The sequence below is a fragment of the Podarcis raffonei genome, chromosome 12 (assembly GCF_027172205.1).
Source record: "Podarcis raffonei isolate rPodRaf1 chromosome 12, rPodRaf1.pri, whole genome shotgun sequence".
Classification (NCBI taxonomy): Eukaryota; Metazoa; Chordata; class Lepidosauria; order Squamata; family Lacertidae; genus Podarcis; species Podarcis raffonei.
Window position 1 is genome coordinate 32,723,534 of NC_070613.1, and position 22,677 is coordinate 32,746,210.

At 42.9% G+C, this 22,677-nt stretch overlaps 1 protein-coding gene across 1 annotated transcript; it reads right to left on the reverse strand.

The window, feature by feature from the left end:
* Nucleotides 1–3,576: 3,576 nt before the first annotated feature.
* AGR2 (anterior gradient 2, protein disulphide isomerase family member) lies at nt 3,577–14,360 on the reverse strand. The gene is made up of 8 exons (XM_053410472.1): nt 14,288–14,360; nt 10,701–10,844; nt 9,001–9,064; nt 8,748–8,800; nt 7,630–7,703; nt 6,768–6,831; nt 4,645–4,728; nt 3,577–3,888 (listed from the first exon to the last, which is right to left on the reverse strand). Exons 2-8 carry the CDS (start codon nt 10,834–10,836, stop codon nt 3,839–3,841), a joined length of 525 nt encoding a protein of 174 aa, XP_053266447.1. The 5' UTR covers nt 10,837–10,844; nt 14,288–14,360; the 3' UTR covers nt 3,577–3,838.
* Nucleotides 14,361–22,677: the final 8,317 nt, after the last annotated feature.

Sequence of the window (22,677 nt, forward strand, 5' to 3'; positions counted from 1 at the left end):
TGGGTGGGGTAGAAATAACAAATTATTATTAATAATACATTTTCTGCAGTGGCTCCCATTTGTGGAATGCTCTCCCCAGGGAGGCTCAGCTGGCACCTTCGTTACATATTTGTAGTCACCAGGCAAAGTCATTCATATTTGCCCAGGCCTTTGGTTAATTAAACAACTTTGTGTATGAGGGGAGAGGTGTATTTTTTTGTTTTTTCTATGTTATGTATTTGTGTGCTTTTATGCTGTAAACTGCCCAGTGCTCCTCAGGTGAAGGGTGGTATAAACATTTTAATAATGATGATGTGTTCTTTTTCCAGAAAAAGAGGTGCCAGAACTCACCTTGAACACCCCCTCATTCTCTTAGAATGGCAGTGGTGCCCACCTGAGAGGTGCCGGAATTCAGTTCCGGCAAGTTCCAGCTGAAAGGAAGTGCTGATGATAATGCTAGCCTGTTAGACTGAGGTACAGTGAAGGATGCTGTCCCTTTGCTGGTGTGTTGAAGTAAGATTCAGGCATTTGTGTGTGTTTTGGAATGGGCAGGAGCAAGCAGAGTATGAAGATTCAGCTGTGGAATGGATGGTGGTGTTTGGTTGCCCTGTCTGCCTTTTGTGATCCTGGTCAGGCAATGTACAGCATGAATATTTAAATGCTGGTATTTATTAGGTGACCAGACTTTGGTTACAAGTTATTTATTTACACGCTCCGATGTAGAATGTGTGACATAACGAGCCAGCTAATCAAACATTAACTATTCAGCACTTTTATGTAAATTAAGACTGCCTGTGAGGTAATGGAGACTTTCCTGGCACACTGACTTGTGGGAAGCCCTCTTTCAACTCACTTAGTTATTTGACTGGTTTTCCTCCATTCAGCAGGAGTAGTTCATATGTTCCTGATGGAATGGAAACATATTTGGCAGGAATGGTTTGAGCCAGAATGAAACCATTCATTCTGGTTTGAGCCAGAATGGGCTCAGTCTGAGGACTCTTGGTCTTTATTGGTCCAATAGACAACCACAGTTGCCTTCAGTTGATAGGCCTCTGTTATTCAAGGACCCATATTTACTTTAGTGCAGGGATGGGGAAATTGTGATCCTCCAAATGCAGTTGGACACTAGTTCCCATCAGCCCCAGCTGGCATGGCCAATAGTCAGGAGTGATGGGAGTAGTAGTCCAATAACATGCAGAGGACTGTAGGTTCCCTGGCCCTGCTTTAACGTGCCAGAAGGAATCACTGAAGAATGGAGTGTGGCTGTTTTTGTGTCCCATCTGAGCCCTTGACTCATTGCAAAAACCCTTTAGCAAATCATCAGCGTTTTGGGAAAAGGGAATCTTCGTTTTCAATATTTGCATCTTGAGGCCGGCATTTTTATGTGGTGGGCAAGGGTCTTGTTGATTCTATTTTAAAATAAATAAATAAACCCAAATATTGGCTTGGTAAAGCATTAGAAAAAGAAAACACACAGGGAGAGAAATTTCACAAATGACAGAAAATAGTGAGACGCCACTGAAAGTTTCTCCATCAGGTTTCCTTAAATATAATTCATTTCTCAGGTATTGCAAAAGCTGTATAATTTTCCACTGAATTAATGCTAGGAAAGATTTTACACATTTACTCATTTCCAAACGGAATCGATTAACAGTTTCTCCATATCTTTAACCCTTGCTGAGGAGGGGATATAAGTTTGGCACACTGCAAATCTAACATTTAGCTTCCCTTTGCATGTTTCAACAATAATTTTCTCAGGTAGGGCCAGAAAAGACCCCTGTCTTAAACCTTGGTATAGATGATAGTTGAACAAGGCGAACCAGTGAGCTGACTTAGTAAAAGGCAACTACCTATGTTCCTGTGTATAGAGTTCCACCTGGCAAGAGAGGTGTGGGCCTGGAAAACACAGCTGGAGAGCCACTCTCCATTGGAGTTGAGGGATGCTAACTGTGATCTCCAGAGCCTGGTATTGCTTCAAAACTGAGCCAAACCTTTGTGCCATTTTTTTTTTTTTTTGCACCAGCTATGCTGGGACTTATAAGGATGTAACTGACACACCCAGCTAGGATCCTCACTAACACACCAAATCAAATATTGACCTTCAAAGTTTTCTGCTGTTTGCTTCACAAACCCCATGATTTCTCTTTCTCCACCAGCAGCATAGAGAGGAACAGCAATGGTGGCAGCGCCCTCACCTGTCCACCAGAGGGCACCACCACCACTGACTAGTATTTTTTTAAAAAAATATTTTATTAAGGGTTTTCTTGTTTTACAGTGTAAGTGTAATGCCTCGTATTTTTTTTCTTCCATGTAACATTTTTACAAATCGGTTTCATTTGATGAGGCATTAGGGAGAGAAGAAAAAAGAAAGAAAAAAAGAAAGGGGGGTGGAGGGAGGGGAGATGGATGGGGGTGGGGTCGGGTAGCGGTGTTTCTATTATGCTTAATGTATGTAGAGTTTGGTGTCAGCGTGCTTGTGTTGTTCACTTGTGTTCCTTTGGTGGTGAGAGAGGTTGGGGTTGGCCTAGGGTGTGATTGTTTGTTTGTGATTGTGATTGGCTGTGGTGATCACCACTGACTAGTATTAAGAGACAGAAAACCACATGAATTCACGATCACCAGCTGAGGTGTATGGCAGACAAAGCTCGGTTTATTATGTTTGTCCCCCTCTCCCTGCAGTAAAGCCTGGAAGAGCTGCTCTTCACTCATGGCTTATGGATGGTGATGGTAATAGAGAAGGTCCAGGTTCATACCTGTAAGCTATGGCTAACATTAACTGAAGTTCATAAACAAATAAGGCATCCCCACGTAGGTAGGGATGTCAGAGAATTCTGACCAAAAATGAAAATAAGCAGACCAGGCAGTTTGCTTGTTCTTCTGCAGTCATGAATGGACACCAGTCACACAAATACAACTGGCAATCACTCACATTGCTGTTGGGCAGTTTGAAGTCTGCCGTCCATTTGCTGACATTGGAAGCTGCCTTGCATTGAATCAAAACATTGGTGCATCTATCTCAGTGGCCCATGATATGTCGCTGGACTCCAGTAGCCCCAGCAAGTGTGGCCAATGCTCAGGGATGATGGGTGTTGGAATGAAACAACATCTGGGGGGGGGGGTGCAGAGTTTCCTCAGCCCTGGTCTGCACTGACTGACAGCAACTTCCCAGGAATGGAGAGGAGACTTTTCCAGCCCTGTCTGCAGATATCGGGGACTGATGGTCTGCATGGAATTAGGTTCTTGAAAATTTGTTTGCTGTGTTATTTGTGTCATTGAAGAAGAAGAAGAGTTTGGATTTGATATCCCGCTTTATCACTACCCTAAGGAGTCTCAAAGCAGCTAACATTCTCCTTTCCCTTCCTCCCCCACAACAAACACTCTGTGAGGTGAGTGGGGCTGAGAGACTTCAGAGAAGTGTGACTGGCCCAAGGTCACCCAGCAGCTGCATGTGGAGGAGCAGGGAAGCGAACCCGGTTCACCAGATTACGAGTCTACCGCTCTTAACCACTACACCACACTGTCTCTCTCATTGGAAATATTATAGATGCTTCTGTACAAGATTGCAAAATAAGACAGATTACAAAAGTGCAAACTCCATAAAGTGTTTTTCTTTTTAATCTTGATTTATAGAAAAGAGCATACAGTGTTTTTAGTCTTATTTTATAAAAGCAATCAATACATAATACCACACAGTTACAAATGAGTATTTATAACACAGTTATCCTCCTGGAAGTTATGCATACGGTGAGTTGTTGATATGCATATCCTAGGGCAGTCTACGTATTCTCTTCGGTGAGAACTATTTTTTCATACGCTGCGATAGAGGTGGAAGACCTGAGAGTGTGTCTGTTTTCTTTTTTTACAATTCAGTCTTCAACAACTTCAGAGCTTTCTGCATATTTGCATACACTAGAAAAACAAACAGATCATAAATCAGGGAGGCGGGGGGAGTTCTACAAAAAGTAATCTAGCATGTAATGCACATCAGTTTGAACTTTCTAAATTATGCAAATTGCAATAAACCAAATCTCACTTTAATTTCCCAGCATTTACAATAGCAGAAGCAGTGCATACTGTTAATGGTCCACACATCATTGACACCTCAGTTAAATTGGATACCATGGATTTAAATGGATTTACTGATGCTTTTCATGCTGAGGTTTCCATGCGGTGAGCCATTATTGTACATAGAACCCCACCATGTGGGTCATCTCGGGTCCAGAACTTGCTCTGGGAATATTTTGGCAGTGGCATGAAAACAAATTGCACCATATTGGACCATTCATGTGGATGGATTACTGGTTTCAGGTGACATTCACATGGAATCCATATTGAAAATGGCAGACTCTAAACCATTTACATAAATGGCATCAGTCATTTTCTATGTGTTGCTATGCATATTTATTCAGACTTTAGGAGGGTGAAATCTATCCATTTAGTTTTCTCTCATTTCCACATTTTCCCAGTCTTAAATTCAGTTGTCTACATTTCCACATCAGTTTGTGATTTTTTTAAAAAAAGTCATCATGAAAATTCACCAGCATTTATTACTATTTCATGCACATTTTGCAATGCTATTGTGCAACTGGAGGGAGCTCCAAAGCAGAATTTCAGACCTTCCTTTGTTCCAAATCTATGCAAAAAGCTCTGCTAGGAAATACTTACGTAATGCAATGTCTGAAGGCTCGTAAGCATAGAGGCGGTTGGAATATCTTCCAGTAATATCTGCTCTAACTGTCAGTGACGGATCTGGAGAAACAATGATCACATTAACTTTCCATCTGCAGCCGTCAAAAAACCCTCAATGAAAATGGCTTCTACTGTCCCCATGCAAAAGATGCTTAACCACATGAATGTTGTCTATAATTCTCCAGTATGGAATTATGCATAGTCACTTTTTTGCATATCTGCAGGGGAAACACTGAGGAATGTTTCCCTGCTTCTGTAGGAAGGAGCTGTCATTGCGTGCTGTTACAGTCCACTCGAATCTCCACAATTAGCGTGAGATTCCTGGGGTATATGGCATGCTTACCAAAGTCTGTGTTCCCTTTTGGGACAACAAGACACAGCTGAAACTATGATGTCCTTATGACATATGGTTTTATTTACACATATAAACATCCTGCCCCTAGATGGAGGGATTGTAGGGCATTCACATCCTATGAAGGTCTGGCTCCCCTCTTGAGCGCAGCATTGGATTCAAAGGACAGCAAAAAGCCATCCTTGGTGTCCCTTCGTTCCAGTCTGTCTTCTCCAGCTCTACTCCTCCTCCTCCATGCTGCTAACCGAGTCCAAGGACTTCCCCCAGCCTACATCATTCAGTGACATCGATGTCAACTCCACAGGGCTGAGATGTCTTCAGCCCCTTCCCCACCGCCCAAAGTTTGTTGGGACGGGGCTGAATCCCTCCTCCATCTTGAGGAGCCTGGCCTTGCAGTGGCAGCAGGCCTTGCAGGGCCTTGTGGCAGCTGTGGTGGCCCTAATAGGGCCCTGTGCCACAATGCACGTGATGTCACTCACACATGTGCACAATGGGGCCCCACAATGTTGGGCAGAACTCAGTGCCTCTGTTCCGAGTTGAAACCCAAAACCTGGCCTTTGCCCACTAGCACCCAGCCGAGAAGGGGCTCCACTCCCCCTTGCCTGGCATTCTTGCCCTTTGATGGTTTCCTTGATGGGCCATCCCTAGTCTTTCTCCTCCACTAATGGCCCATTCAGCTCGCTCTGCCAAGCTGGCTTGGCTTGTTAGCATAACTAAATCCAGGGGGTTCCCGTGTCTGGCAAAGTTTAATTCTACATCCAGGAATTATGGAGAGAATCTGGCACCCAGGCATTTAGGGAAATCTAAATTCCCCACAAGTCCATAGCAAGGCTTTATACACCAACAAAGCTTTCCTTCTCAGCTGCTTCCACTGAACAGCTGGTGGGCAGAAATGGGACTTGGTGATTTCTCCACCCCCATCCTAAATAATAACCAAGTAAAATGTAAGCTGTGGATGTTAAAGCAATGAGCAGCATCAGCCTGAGGGGGAATCTTCTTAAGATCAGTGTCATTCATTAACTCCTTGGAGCCTGTGTAAAAAATCCACCCCTTAGCCAATTTAATAAAAAGAGTGGAGCATATACTCCATTGTTTGCAGATAAGCAAGTATATTGGAAAGAAATTTTGGGCAGGTTATTGTTGCAGATGCAAATGTGAAACGTTTCATTTTACACAACTACTTTTTTTTGGCCCTTTATCAATCCCCTCTTTAAAAACAGGAGAGGGGAAAGCTACTTTAAATTACAAAAACTGGGTGGACATGTGGCAAGTGTATTGCATGTTAAGAGTGGTTTTATGGGACCCATCCTATAGGTCTTTGAGCAAAAACACCAATAACGCCAGTGGTACAGGAGATTCAGGTTTCGCTAGCAACAGCCACATTCTCCAGTTGGAATGCTTGCAAAACCCTGTTTCCCCCATATTGGAGATGCAACCTGGAGATAAATCAAACTTTCGTTCCACAGTAAATATTAACTCATCTCAGCTACAGTGGTACCTCTGGTTACAAACATAATTCATTCCGGAGGTCCGTTCTTAAGCTGAAACCGTTTTTATTCTGAGGCATGCTTTCGCTAATGACACTTCCCACTGCATCTTGGGGCAAAGTTCACAACCAGGAGCAACTACTTCTGGGTTAGCGGAGCTTGTAACCAGAAGCGTGTGTAACCAGAGGTGCCACTGTATTCAGCCTGCCATGGTCCCCCACCCTCAAAGAAAAGAACTCTTTGACCCCTTAACTACTCACCTACAAACAGGATTCTGGGAACATACTGGCCATCTGGTGAAAGATGTTTGTCTGTGGTTTCATACTTAAAGAAAAGAAAAAGAAAATACAAATACCTGTGATGCAAGCCATTTAGATCACACAGAGAAGAGTCAAAATATCTATTAAACATTGCCAGTTACGTCAATGTAATGAAAGGTTAGGTGGAATAGATGATGATGTGACAGCCATCCCATAATGTATAATATAACAGAATTGGACCACAATGAGGATTTGATGAGCATTATCATTATTTTAGCAAGCACATCCACCCACTGCATTTCACACACAGTATTTTTCCCAAAAGGAGATAATATCCACATACGAAAAATGTATATTAAAGAGTTATGTGCACAGGTATCCATTTTGTTGGGAAGCTGCTCTATACTAGGGTTGCCATGTGTCCAGTTTCCCCATGACATGTCCAGGATTCCAATGGCGAAATTTCCACCCAAGGGGGATTTTTAAAAATTGACAAAGCTTCCAGGTTTTTGCAAACAGAACCAGGAAGTGTCTGCCCCAAAGTAGGCCAACAACTTTTTGGGCGATCCCCCTCTCCCCCCAAAAAGCTCAACAACTGTTTGTCTCTGGATTTTTACTTCACGAAATATGGCAACCCTGTCTATATATTACTTTCCCAATAATCATGGCAATCTAAACACTTGCCTATTTTTCTCAAAACAGCAACCACCCTTATACAGAGTGCTTCCATTTTGGAAAGATGCCCTGTGTGAACCAGCTCTAGGTAGAATTAAATACCGGTAGATCAACTTGAAACCTGGCCGAGAGAATAATTGCTTTCTTACAAAACAGAGCACTTGGTCAAGTGTCAAAGAAAACTTACAACAAGATTGAGGAGAACAAACTTCTCAGCCAATTTCTGTATCTCTTTGTGTTCAGCAAATACCTTCTTCAGTGCTAGAATGGGAGAAGAAATTAGACTCACTATTAGAAAAAAAGAAAGAATCTGAAACATAGAAAGAACATTACGTATCTATTGTCTGTACAGATCAAATAAAAATTCATGAACGCTTAAGGCCTGAAGGCCTAATACAGATCACTGTAAAATGAAAGAGATAAGCTAAAGGCTCAAAAGTTTAGAAACAGGTCTGGGAACGAAAGGAGGTCAAGGTTATCGCAATCAATGTTTTGGGTTTTTGAAACCTGGATTCTTTTGCTTAGCAAAGGAATTCACAAGAAGCCTGAGGCTGAAATCCAAACTCCACTTACCAGGGAGTCAGCCTCACTGAATTCAGGGGGTCTTACTTCTGAGTAGACACAGGATTGCAGCTTAAGACAGGAAACTGCACTTATTGACTTACTCATGCTATGCCACTCTAGTTTGAATTATACAGTGGTACTTCTGGTTAAGAACTTAATTCGTTCTGGAGGTCCATTCTTAACCTGAAATTGTTCTTAACTTGAAGCACCACTTTAGCTAATGGGGCCTCCTGCTGCCACCATGCCGCCGGCACACAATTTCTGTTCTCATCCTGAAGCAAAGTTCTTAACCCGAGGTACTATTTCTGGGTTAGCGGAGTCTGTAACCTGAAGCGTCTGTAACCCAAGGTACCACTGTACAATTTCTAAGGAGAGAAGTGCTGGATCTAAGGCCTGCCTGAAAGCCAGTCTCTTAAGTGAACAGAAAACATATTCACAACTGTCAATGAATGCATGGAGTTTGGGCATTCACACGATGTGTGGACAGGCTATCATTATGAATAAATTTGTGAATCTCTGTTTCTGACTGTGATCATTTCTGAGAGGGGGGGGGGGAAATGTAAACAGAAATTTCTGCCTTCCATACATCTAAACCTCCCCAGTTATTAAGTACAGGATAAAAATATAGATTGCACTTTCAGTGTAAAAAGAGCCAGTTTGTTGTTGTTGTTGTTATCGGTAGCAATTGTATTTGCTTGGATGTAGACCAAAAAATTACGTGTCTTTTGGAAAGAATGGTACCTTGACTGTGAGGGCAGTCTTCTAAGTGGTGGATGATCATTATAGGTTTGTTGCTGAAAAGAAGAAAAGGTCCATTTTAGAATCTCACGGTAGCAGGCGATAAAAAGAGCAAAACTCACAATAGACAAAAATCTCAATGACTTAAGATTTAAGGTCCTGGAAAAAGTTATTGAAACATTTCTCATTTCTTAGAGTGGAAGGAGGAGACCTTCACACACCGTAGTGAAAACCATGTGGAGATAGGGGAACTTACTTTGTCCTGGCTTTATGGAGAGCTTCTTCATAAGTCTGAGTCCAGATAAGCTGATCTCCCCAGCCTGAAAGGAAATGATGAATAGAATTTAGTTTTAAAGCATATTATGATTGAGGAGGCATTAATCCCATAACCAGTTATAGGGTTGCCATATTTTGAAGAGCAAGGAAGAGGGCCCATTTGCCGACTTCTACTTTTAACTATGGATTGCTATGACAGCACACATTTTACATACGTGTCCTGGAAAAAGAGGACATATGGCAAATGAACTGAGTCCTGAACAAAGGCAACTCTAAGTGAGGCTTAGTGCTGGTCATCAGGCAATGGCTTTTCCCACCTGCCTTGCCCTACCCTCCAGCCCTAGAAGCCCTGATAAGGGAGCTATTTCCAGGGGAAGAATTGTGAGGGGAGAGAGACTTTCTGTTTGCCACCAGGGGTTGGTTGGTTTAATCTGTGCTGCCTCAATTCCAGTCCGAGGAACCTTCAGAAGGGAGTTGCAGCCATGCGCATCGTGTGTATTTGTATTTTAATGAGCTGAACAGAGTGAAAGATTATGAGTCTTCGATGCTATTTTGTTAATGTTGATATTATTTTATAGATTATAAATGCTGTAGTTGTTAATCATATAATATGACTTTTGCTTACATTGTGATGTTTGGCTTGTTTTTTAGTTGTTGTTTTGTTAGCAGTGTTTTATAGATTGCAATTGTTTCCCTGATGATTTGTGAATTATCCTATATGATTTATGCTGTGTTTGTGATGTTCTTTCATGTTTATTGTGTTCTGTCATGTTGTTATTATTTATTGTTTGTAAGATGCTTTGGGATACATTCGAATGAAAAGTGGCATAGAAATATAATAAAGCAAATAAAATAAAACAAATCACAAATTTCCAGCTATATAACCTTATGCCAGTTAGCCCAAATACCTCCTGCCAACACCATATTTTTAGGTGTTACTGTATTTACACAAATGTAATATGCACTTTTTTTGGCCAAATTATGTTGCGAAAATTAGGGTGCACCCTAGTTTTGATGGCACATTTACATGCGCCAGTGAATACTTTTTTGGTTTCAAGGTTTTGAAAATTGAGGTGCGCATTAGATTCGATGGTGCATTAGATTTGCGTAAATACGCTATCCCCCCCCCAAACCCATTGATTAATTGCAATGATTTCTTCAAATGCTGGCATTAATCTGAACTAGCACTCACTTCAAGTTCAATGTGAAATTTAGATAATTACCTGCTACGAATTACCGACTGTTGGAGAAATGTCCCCTGAGGCTTCCTTATTTAAATAATGTGCACCCCTCCTTATTGAGAAAAGACCCTCTTACACTACAATCTTATAACAACGTATAAGGGGTAAGCCTCACTGAACTCAGTGACACTCACTTCCAAGTAGATATATGTAGTGCAGTTTTGTAAGTTCTCAAAGGGCAGGATCCATCAGAACAACCCTGTGAGATAGGTTAGGTTAAGAGAGGTCACCCAGTCAGCTTCATGAGTGAATTGGAATTGGAATCCTGGTTTCCCATGTCCTAGTCCAACACTCTAATTACTACAAACCTGCTTGGGTCTGTTCTGAATCTCCCATCATTTTGCTTCATTGGATGGTCTTGGGTTCTAGTATTTTGAGAAAGGGTTAAAAAAGCAACACCACCCTGTCTTCCCACTGCACTCAGCTAGTGTTCCTTTACCTCGGGAGAGAGTCTGGGGCAGTTTGGGACGGGTTTCTTTTACATCCTTCTTTTCACTTTTCACAGTAGTGTCTTTCGCTGAAATGTACGAGACGGCGACGAGCAAAAGCAATACCGATACAAGGCTCTTCTCCATGGTTGAAGCTAGGGGGAGAAAAAAAGCATTAAGGATTTATTCAGCTGCATTACAGAACAGGAGACTATTAGGTATGGAACAATAGAGGCATGCAATCAATCTTGCTGGCTAAGTTACAAGCAATGGAATGGAATTACTCTAGTTCCAGCTTGGTCACAGTAAAAAAAAAGGAGCAACCGAATGTTAAGTGCTACATACAACATGCATGAGAAACTCGGCTTGGGACTCAGTGTATAGTATGCATAGAAGGAAGTCCTTCTGTGCTCAAGCAGGGATGGGAAACTATATGCAGTTTTATGCACCATTTACCTTGGTATATGCATATTTGTGCACATTACTTGGCTGGCGAATTGCACTGCAACATTCAGAGAAGTGTGAATTTTGAAGGATGGCTGTGTTTCATTTTGCTTACTGTTTTAGAAAGTGTGAATTAGGTAGATTTGCTTAAAAAGCAAACTGAATCCAATTTCTTCCCCATCCTATAACGAAACCTTCCATTGATGGATACATTGTGAAGACAAACAGAGCTAAATGTAACTCTACTGTGATATTCAAAGCTGATACTTTGAATTAAAAACTAACCTTTATTTCCCAGGCACTAATTTGGTGTTTACAGTGGACTTGAAGAAAATGGAGCCATGCAAAGCAAAGCAAAGTATTTTCGAGGCCCTTGCCTTGGGTTGTGAGGAGTGAAACACTTCTCTCAATGTGGTGACAACAGGGAAATATTTAGGAGACAATGAAATCAAAGTAGTTTCAAATCCCTAGGCTTGCCAAGTTGGCTATGCTCTGACAGCCAGTGTCCACTTAATGCACCCCAAAGCTGCAGTATTATGCACAGTTACCCTTGTGTAAGACCCACTGGGCACAGGGGTACTTAATTCAGAGTAAGCATTGCAGGGATTTGGACTAGATGACCCTCAGGATCCCTCCCATCTCTACAATTCTATGAGTCTACGTGTTAAGATTGTGCTGTGTGTCTTCACATATGATGCATTCCCCACCCCCCAAATGTACAGCCTGATCTTATCCATGTTTATTCAGAAGTAAGCCCCACGGTGTTCAGTTGGACTTGCTCTCTTGTAAGTGTATATATTGAGCACTGCAGCCTTGAAGTTTTCTAAGCCAATTAAAAGTCACGCAGTAAGTTTTCGAATGAAGGCATCTCAAGATGCTAATTCTGCTAGCATTTCCAATGCTCCCTGTCTTGACGGTGAACACAATTCTGAATGAATCTGATTAACCTCATTTTAGTCCAATTATAGATCTGCTGGTTTCAAAATCCTAACTTTTAAAAATAGCATCCATCGCTACGGGGGACAGACAGTTGATGCTAAGACCTGACGATTCTCATTCAATGTGGCAGACTGCAAATTTGAGAGAAGCAAAGGGTTTTCTGCAGGTCTCAGGACCAATTCAACAATGGTGGCATATTGAAGCATGGGCTGTTGCTGTTTAATCTTACGCAAAGACTGGTTAGTTTAGCTGCATGATGCACAGAGCTGGGCCCTCCATTCCAACTGAGGATTCCACCTCACTCTGCCCAATGGCAGGGCCGGCCCTGGAGTTTTGATCAGTATCTCAGTTTAGACCCCAACTGCAGGGAACAGCAGAAGTTCTATTTAAAGGCATGACTTTCCAAACACACACACACACATGAGAGAGAGAGAGAGAGAGAGAGAGAGCAGATGTCCAACTTAAGAAGAAGTAGTGATGGTGCTGAACCCTCCTCTCCACCAATATGCAGCATGTCCCTCCACATGCTCTCCACCCAGGTGAGCTTTGATGCTGGAGATGCACACAGGGCTGGGAGAAAAAGTTCTGGGATGAGGGACTGTGGGTAAGTAGCAGAGAAGGGTCTCAGCTGCACACCCCATTTGGCTCTCTAGATTGGCCCCAGGTTTCTGGGACAGCCTTGCAGAGAGTAGGTCTGCCTCCATCAAATTTGGCTGAGGAGGAATAATAACGGTACCATTTGAGATAATCAAGACCTTGCTCTGAAGATCAAGCGGGGCTGATATGGTCAGGATTAAGTCTACTATGCTCAAAAATCAGGAAATACAATTTTCAAGCATGTTACTCATCTTCCATATTTTCTTCTCAGATTTTCTACAACAATCAGGAAACAATGGTGGCCAAAATGGGCATTCTGAAGCTTCAATCCTAAGCTTCAATCCTAAACATATTAACTTGGAAGGAAGTTTGGATGATATCAAATGGGGCTGATTTTCAGGTTTTGGATCTGTGGTTTTTTTTTTTAAAAAGGACTGCAATCCTGTACACACTTACATGACAGTAAATGCCATGCAACATGTTAGGACTTACTTTGTGGAATAAATATGCACCGGATTGTTTTATTAAAGTGACAGACGTCCTTATGTCTTCATGGGAGAAATTAAAATAGGCAAGTTTTTGGAGGAGTATTTGGCTTTTTAAGAAAACAGGCAGCAAGGACATCTTGTCATCCTTTGAAACCACAGGGGCATTTAAGTAGGCCAATATGCATCTAGTGGAGTCCCTTTTTATGGCACAGCTGATGTCAATGGGGACTGTGTCAGCATCAGGGAAGCGGGAAGAAACACAACTGGGCAGGAAATAGAAGAAGTAGATGGGTGTGGGGCACGATCCTTCCAAGCAGCAGAAGATAGACAGCTGAGAAGATTCAAGACTGGTAAATGTAGTACACAGAAACCATAGCACCATAGAAGAAAACAGAGCTTTGACAAAGGCATTAGAACAGGGGTCAGCAAACTTTTTCAGCAGGGGGCCGGTCCACTGTCCCTCAGACCTTGTGGGGGGCCAGACTTTTTTTGGGGGGGAATGAACAAATTCCTATGCCCCACAAATCACCCAGAGATACATTATAAATAAAAGCACACATTGTACTCATGTAAAAACACCAGGCAGGCCCCACAAATAACCCAGAGATGCATTTTAAATAAAAGGACACTTTCTACTCATGTAAAAGCACGCTGATTCCTGGACCGTCCACGGACCGAATTTAGAAGGCGATTGGGCCAGATCAGGCCCCCGGGTCTTAGTTTGCCTACCCATGCATTAGAAAGTGCTTGCACCTGCCAAGCAGGAAATCAAACAAAGGGGTGGGGATCAGAGCTGTTAGCAGATCCAGTAGGAAAGCAATGACTGACAAAAGTTGCTTCTTCAAAAAGCAAAATAAAATCACAAAGGTTTGTGAAGCTACACACACACACACACACACACACACACACACACACACACTTGTGGTCATCAGATTGTTAGTGGAAGAAACAGCAAAACACTCTAACTGCTATTCTTAGTTAGAACTGCTGCACAGCCCTTTCACTGCCCTTTCACTGCTCCAGTCTTCCCAGCCTGTTCTTTGTTACTTGCCCATCAATAAGTAACCTGACTCACAAGCTCAGAGGACTCTGAACAGGTGCTTTGCTAAGCCCAGAGCTGATCATCTTACCTGCTCTGCCCTCCTCCTCCTTTGAGAAACTGCTAAAGTGTTCCAAGTTTCAGTGTGAACAAGGAAGGTATGGTATGCCTATTTATGCACCTGGGCACACCTCATCCCCACCCACCAAGCTGTGGCATTTGAATACTTCTGATGCAGGGGGAAACCTCTATTTTATTTTACTTTTTTAAAGAAAATAAATAAAAGACAAGACGTTTGCAAGTAATTTCTGGAACAAATAAATGCCATCAGCGTACAGTGTATCATTAGTTTTAGAAAAGTAAAATTTATAGGTGTATATGAGAGTTTGGGAAAATATATTTTCTGATGTGGGCAATAAGCCAAATCCAGGTAAGCATAAATCAAGGCTTCTGATTTGCCTGAAGGCTGATCTGGCTTTTTGTGATTGGACAGAAGCTTCGTTCTAAAGCACAGGTCTGCAATTCCTTTGAGAAGATGAAATTGGATATGAATGTAAGTGTGAATTAGATGGTCATTTTACTGAGTACAGGGCACTGATCCAGATCAAAGAACCCAAGGGAAATGCCAAATGAAAATGGAACCTGACAGTTCATCTTCCAAAGCAGGGCGCGGTGTTGGCCCACAATTCCCATCGCCTATAGGACTTGTAGCCTAACAGCAAGGTCACTGGTTCCCCACCATTGCTTTAAAGTGCCTTTTACATCACTCCAGTGTTGGAAACCATACTGAAAATATGAATCTCATCATTTAAGGAGGGAGCTGCCCAGACCCTCTGCCTTCAGTGTGAAAGGATTTTATTGGGCTGGATTCAACTAAGCCAGTATACACTAGTGGAAGCCGGTGCTGAGACTCCTGCTAGCTCAATGGGCTTGCCTCCCTCTCCTCTCTCCTGGGCGCCCCATCTCCCCCAAATCTACTCTGGAGAGTCAGGAGAACCCCCAGGACAGCAGGCAGAGGAAGGAAAGGGGAGGTCATCCCATCTGCCACTGCTTGCATTGATGGAGCACTCAAATTAGTGCACTGTTGAATCCCACCTTGTGTTCTTCTTGGAATAGTAGCTGTTTCCTAGCAACGAAAGGAATAGATGCTGAACTGAACAGATTGCTAAGTGAATTTCTATATAAGGGAGGCTTATCAATACTACCATGCATGCAATTTGATGTGGTGAACGTTGTATTTCACAAGTGCATACCCTTAATTTTGCAAGCGTTCTAGGAGTCTGTGTGTGAGTACTGAAGTGTGCACATGCCAGGGACTGCATTGAGTAGGAAGGTCTGAAGGGAGATTCTTTTATATATATATATATATACATATATATATATATATATATATATATATATATATATATATATATATATAAAGTTTTACTGAATTTAGTAGATAACAAAACATTCTTATGAATTGTATAACAAAAAATACAAGTAAAAATCACTTCATTCCTAAACAATTCATTTCACCAAACATTCTTACTCAGTTACATAAGACTTCCTATCACCACCACCCCCAATGTGTGTGCTGATTCTATTTTCCAGTTGTAGTAATAAATATTACATTATACTGTTATTATAATGTACGGGGTGAGCTCCCGTTGTTCGGTCCCTGCTCCTGCCAACCTAGCAGTTGGAAAGCATGCAGTGCAAGTAGATAAATAAGTACCGCTCTGGCAGGAATGTAAACAAGGTTTCCATGTGCTGCTTTGGTTTCACCAGAAGCAGCTCAGTCATGCTGGCCACGACCCAGAAAAACTGTCTGTGGAAGTGGACAAACTCTGGCTCCCTCAACCTTTAAAGTGAGATGAGCGCCGCAATCCCAGAGTCGTTCGCGACTGGACTTAATTGTCAGGGATCCCTTTACCTTTACCTTTAGTATTGTCTTATAATTTCCAACATCTTTTTGTATCCTTCTTATGATATTTTTGGTTACTAATTTATACAGAAATCATTCGAATTCTCCCATAGAAGGGAGATTCTTAGCAAGGTGGGCTCAAATAAAAAATGACAGAGTTTTATGACACCTTAAAGATGTATGAATATATAATGGCATAAGATGTTGTGGATTAGAGGCCACTTCACTAGATGCAAGAAGTGTTATCATCAGCAGATGCAGCTGTAGGGAAAAACATTATAAACTGTGGGGTAAAATCAGTGGTGGAGCTTCATGCTCCAGCACCGGGGGGCGGAGAGCAGGAGGGGGGGCTGGCGCATGTCCCAGAGTGGGATGCGATGGCACCCTGGGGATCACGCTGCCGGGGGCGGTGCACTCCCCCCACACTTGTCTTCCTCCGCCAGTGGGTAAAATGCCTGTGAAATGCAAAAGGCATAGTCTGTGAAAATCCAGCCAAAATTTAATTGTTGTAGAACTGTGCTCTATACATTTCACAGGCATTTGACTCCATAGTTTATGGTCCCTCCCCCGATCCACATATAACTACCATGTTTAATTGATGTTTGAAATAATCTTTGTGAAATACCTGTACAAAAATGGAACAAAAAACAAAATCTGTACAGGTTTTGATATCACAGTAATAAAAGCCTGATAGTGCAGGTAAACCCTCTGTAACACACACACACACACACACACACACACACACACACACACTTTGTGGGCCCTTCAAGATCAACATAATAATTGTAGCGTATGTTTCCATGGACTAAAGTGAGCCATACTGCCTGCTACAAGCACGCAGTCATTGGTTTGTTGTTGTTGTTTAGTCGTTTAGTCATGTCCAACTCTTCGTGACCCCATGGACCAGAGCACGCCAGGCACTCCTTTCTTCCACTGCCTCCTGCAGTTTGGTCAAACTCATGCTGGTAGCTTTGAGAACACTGTCCAACCATCTCGTCCTCTGTCGTCCCCTTCTCCTTGTGCCCTCAATCTTTCCCAGCATCAGGGTCTTTTCCAGGGAGTCTTCTCTTCTCATGAGTTTTGCTAACTATGGGGAAGGGGCATTTACACAGCTATAGAGCACCTGTTTCTAATGCAAATGCTTCCTGATTGAATTCTTGGCATTGCCAAACAGGACTGGGAATAGCCCCTCTGCAAAGCCCTGGAGAGGCACTGCCAGCCAGTGTAGACATTACTGTGCTAAATGGACCAATGGTCTGACTCAGTGGGAGGCAGTGCCCAGTGTTCCCACTTTGTGAAATGAATGAAGCATTTATCCTTGGTGGATGTATACAGAAGGCTACAGAAGTGTATGGGTGGGGAAGCAAATTTTGTAAACAGTGGGGTCCAGAGTCTGCAAAATGGAAAGGGTAGTCACAGTAGGCCTGCGGCAACCACCACCACCATTTCTTGGCTGTTTCATGCTATCTCTGCTATAATTGACATACTTTTTTTGCTGCCTTTTATTGTTTTGTTGTTGATGATTTTATTCATCCTATACAGTTGTACCTTGGTTTCTGAACAGAATGCGTTCTGGAAGTCTGTTCAACTTTTGAAACGTTCGGAAGCTGCGGAAGCCATGCCGGACATTTGGCTTCTGGGCAAAGTTCGCAGATCGGAACAGCTACTTCTGGGTTTGCGACATTCAAGTTCCAAGTTGTTCATGAACTAAGCTGTTTGAAAACCAAGGTACGACTGCATTGTATTTTACCCTTTGTTTGTAAGCCTTCCAGGGAATATTGATTAATACTAAAAATGCACATACCGTACTTAGGGCAGTATGTCAGCTCTTGTTCACAAAAGCTTATGCCATAACCAGTCTTTAACCATCGCATAAGACTCTTTGTAGTTACAATTGCCTTACAGGCATTGATTGATTAGAATCAGTAATGTCCACCTAATCTTTTCCTGGTTGGTGTGCTGTACCAAAAAATTGTAAAGACACGTGGACTTAAGGCCCAGCTGCAGATCTCACCGTCTCTCATGCCATAGCAAACATGTTTCCTAAGGTGGAGACTGTAACAGGCTACAAAGTCCAGTCATCATTATCCAGGTAAAAAAGGGTGTTCACCTTGCTTCGCTGGATGCATTCTTCTTTCCTTGCTTCTTCCTTGGCTCATAAATGCAACAGCTGCTCATTCTTTAAGAACTGGCACCCGCTAGCTTAAGAAAGGGTGGGGTGATGGAAAAAGATAAGTAGGATGGCACTACATGCAGAAAAAGACGGATCCTCCAAGTTGCCCAGATACATGTTTAGTGAAGCGAACACATTTAAATATAAATCCTCCTTTAGGGGCACTATGTACTTAAACTCGCTCCCCGCAATAATTCTTAAGCACAATCAGCTTGAGTCTTTGGTTTGAGTTGAGCAGTGTCAATGAGTGTGATCCTGACCTCTCCCTTCCATGCATTCAGTGAATGTGAAAATGGCTTCTGTGCTGTAGTGTGGAAGAAACTGAGGTATTCCTTGGGTCCGTGCAACATTTTTGTGTTGTTCTTTACTCCTTATGTTCAGAATCAGAGGTCATCTAAGGACTGCATCAACTTCTTCCTTCCTTTCAATGCAACATTCACCATTGCAAATGCAAATACTGGCCTGTGCCACAACAGCAAAAGCTCTAGGGAGCGCTTGGACTTCGCTGCAGGTTTCTAGAAACATGCAAGAATGTGTCAAGTCTGCTTCACCCAGACCGGAAATGTCATGGGATGATGTGTACCTAACTTCTAGGGCAAATCCTGCTGGGCTGAGCTATGACGCTGCACTAGCCTTGCTGAGTGTCCCATCCCTGAAAACAAACAACCACAGTGCTTTGTTAAGGTATTAAGGCCTAGTCATCACTCCAAGGCTTGACAGAATGTTATTTCTACCTGAGGATTTTTGAGGCTTGGGCCTCATCTGCACCATACATTTAAAGCACTGTTCTACCTTAGTGTCCCCTCCCTGAATAATAGGAACTGTAGTTTAAGGGTCCTGAGAGTTGTTAAAAGACCCCTATTCCCTTCACAGGGAATAGGGTGAAGAGTGGTTGCTGACTCTTAGAGAGGCATAAGTGTTTTTTTAATGCATGGTCTATATGTTAGCCTGTGCTTCTTTTCAGGATTAGTGATCTTTGAAAGTGGCCCTGAGCCCCAGGTCTGTTGTGTCAGGCCACTGACCTCTAGGCCAGCTGGCACTGCTGCTGGCTGCCTTTTCCCATTCTTCTCAGCCTGGGAATCTGCTGCTTCTGCTGGCATTGATTAGGATGAAGAGTGGGCCTGGCAGGGAGAACAGCGCATACCCTCCAACAATTCTCCAATGAAAATAGGGGCATCCCATTCCATATTAATAATTTCACTATTTGTACCCCACACATCTTACTGGGTTGCCCCAGCCACTCTGGGCAGCTTCCAGTATATATAAAAACATAACAAAACATTAAACTTTTTTTTTAAAAAAACCCCTTCCCTATACAGGATTGCCTTCAGATGGCTTGGGTGGGGGGTCTCATAATACCACATCCTCCAACATTTCTCCAATGTAAATAGGGACATCCTACGGAAAAGTGGGGCATTCTGGGATCAGATCAGAAACCGGGATGGCTTCTCTAAATAACGGATGTCCCTGGAAAACAGGGACACTTGGAGGGTCTGACAGCTCAGGAAGAAGGAAGGCAGCTTAAAGTGGTGTCTATTCAGCCTGGTTATCCACTGCCGTCGCCGACACCTCTCGGGATAGTCAGCCTGGATAAGATGGCAGCAGACCCAAGGTCTTCTCTGGCCTTCTTCCTGTGGAACTCCTTCTGCCAGGTTGACTCTTCATCTTGCTTGGCTGCAGTGGTGGCATGGGGTAGAAAGAGAAGGTCTAAGGGGTTTGTGGAGTATAGTGTGTGTTTGTTTGTTTGTTTGTTTGTCTGTCTGTTTGTGTGTGTGTCTGTTTTACAAGATCTAGGGTGGGGGGTTTTGCAAGCTGTGAGGGGGTTGGTGAAGTCTGAGGGTGGATGGGGGGTAACCAAGGTGTAGCTGGGATTTTGGTGAGGGTTTTTTGGTGAGTGAGTAGGCAGAGCTGGTGAGCAAAGGGATTGGGATGGGGATGACCATGTTGGCAAGGGTTAGCACTCCCAGAGTTCCCTGTAAAGAGGGATGGAGTGTGAAACCACCCTGGGAACTGTAGCTCTGTGAGGGGAATAAGGGTCTCCTAAAAACTCTCAGCGCTCTTAACAGACTACATTTCCCAGGATTTTCAGGGGAAAGCCATGATTGTTTCAAGTGGTATCATTGTGCTTTAAATGTATGGTGTGCTTATAAAGATAGACACCATCATTTCATTGGGCAACATCATTTCGTTAGGTATCCTGATCTCTGAGAACAACTTTGACTTCCTTTTCCACATCCACAAGGCAGAAAAACTTATTAAATTAGTGGAAAAAATATATAACCCTGAAAAATGTCTGTACAATGGTGCGGGCATATGAACAAGATCCTGGTGCAAGTTTCCAGGAACTTTGTCGCACTCAGTTCCTGCTTATTGCTTGCTTACAAAACTGATTGGCAGAATTGTACTTATTTCACGTCTGATGTTTCAACTATGGTGAAATCAATGTTGTATCTTTGCCATCTTTAGTGTGTAGTATTGGAAGCTGGACAAGGGGAGTCAGATAACAACAAGTGCTAAGCATGCTTAGTTCAGCTTGCAAATATTTCATTAAGCGATAGCAAACCAGTTCGCTACTGTTTCAAAGCCCTCTCAGAGCAGGGTGGTTACTGATTAGTCTGCATATAAGAACTTGGAATAGAAATACTTTGCTGCTCTATTTACCCAGAAACCGCTTTTTTAATATGAAATCAGCAAGGACCAGGGATGCCCCTGAACAAAAATAACAGAATGCTTCCGCCATGTTGCAGATCACATGAGATTATTCCTCAAGAGTTGCTCTGTGTTCTGCTGCTCTGGGATTTGCGAGTTATGGCTGTTTATTGTTGGTTTTACAGTTTTATGCATTTTATTTTATTATTGTAAACCATCCTGGGATCAAGTGATGAAGAGAAGTCCATAAATCTCTCACATGGATGCATACATGTACAGGTAAAGGCAAAGGACCCCTGGATGGTTAAGTCCAGTCAAAGGCAACTATGGGGTTGTGGCACTTATCTCACTTTCAGGCCGAGGGAGCCGGTGTTTCCCCACAGACAGTTTTCCGGGTCATGTTGCCAGCATGAATAAACCACTTCTGATGCAACAGGACACCGTGATGGAAACCAGAGTGCCCGGAAAAGCCATTTACCTTCCCATAGCAGCGGTACCTATTTATCCACTTGCACTGGTGTGCTTTCGGACTGCTAGGTTGGCAGGTGCTGGGACAGAGCAACAGGATCTCACATCATCATGGGGATTCGAACTGCCAACCTTCTGATTGGCAAGCCCAATAGGCTCAGTGGTTTAGACCATAGCGCTACCCGCGTCCTTTAAAACCTGCATAAGATGCACATTTAACATACGTTATTTCAAATATATGCAGCTGAAGACTAGCAAAGGGAATAACTGAAGGCGGAAGAAAGCTGGAAGCCCCAAACAAGCCTAGTGCAAAAAGAGCTTTTAAGCTGCAATCCTTTCCTTCTGGGCAAGTCATGCTTGGTGCACCCTGAAGAAGAGAAGAAGAGAAGTGTTTGGATTTGATATCCCGCTTTATCACTACCCGAAGGAGTCTCAAAGCGGCTAACATTCTCCTTTCCCTTCCTCCCCCACAACAAACACTCTGTGAGGTGAGTGGGGCTGAGAGACTTCAAGGAAGTGTGACTGGCCCAAGGTCACCCAGCAGTTGCATGTGGAGGAGCGGAGACATGAACCCGGTTCACCAGATTACGAGTCTACCACTCTTAACCACTACACCGCACTGGTCAGTGGAGCGGTGGGGGTGCTCTCGTGGGACAATCTGACTTCCAGTTATTTTCTTCCAGTAAGAAGAGCCATAACAAAAATCTGTTTTTTGTTTATTTCTTTATACCATCTAGGTTATTCACATGAAATTATGGGGAAATCACCCATGGTGATCAATTGGGCAGCTGGGATAGTTTAGCTGGTAGAGAGCATAAGACTCTTAATCTCTGGGTTGTGAGTTCTAGCCCCACCTTGAGTGAAAGATTCCCACATTGCAGGGGTTGGAGTTGATGATCCTTGTGGTCCCTCCCAACTCTACAATTCTGTATTGAGATTGAATCCTCACTTGAGCCACTTGTTGTTACGCAACAACATCATGGCCTTCCTGCTAAACTGAATGAGATTTAGAACTGTGCTGCATATTGGCCTGATCCAGATTTGGAGGCCACAAATAGTGTTTTAGAAGACTTGAATTACGTCCCTTGAAGTTGTCTATATTTGCCGTCCTCTAAATGGCAGTATTGAAGGGTGGGGTTCAACATTTGCAAATAAATGAATATTTGTCTGAAAATATTCATCATTTTCACTCTTGGGCACCATCATCTCATTTGGCATGGTATCTGCACTCAATTTTCATAGGCGAAGGAACCGAGAGCATTTCCTCCTGTGCAGGGTGGCTCTG

Excerpts from the sequence above, each read along its gene's own strand:
- AGR2 (XM_053410472.1), bottom strand. The coding sequence starts at position 10,836 with ATGGAGAAGAGCCTTGTATCGGTATTGCTTTTGCTCGTCGCCGTCTCG. Across the intron at positions 9,065-10,700 it reads GCCCCAGACTCTCTCCCGAG|GCTGGGGAGATCAGCTTATC; the intron begins GTAAAGGAACAC and ends ATTTCCTTTCAG. Across the intron at positions 4,729-6,767 it reads TCCCAGAATCCTGTTTGTAG|ATCCGTCACTGACAGTTAGA; the intron begins GTGAGTAGTTAA and ends TTGTTTCTCCAG.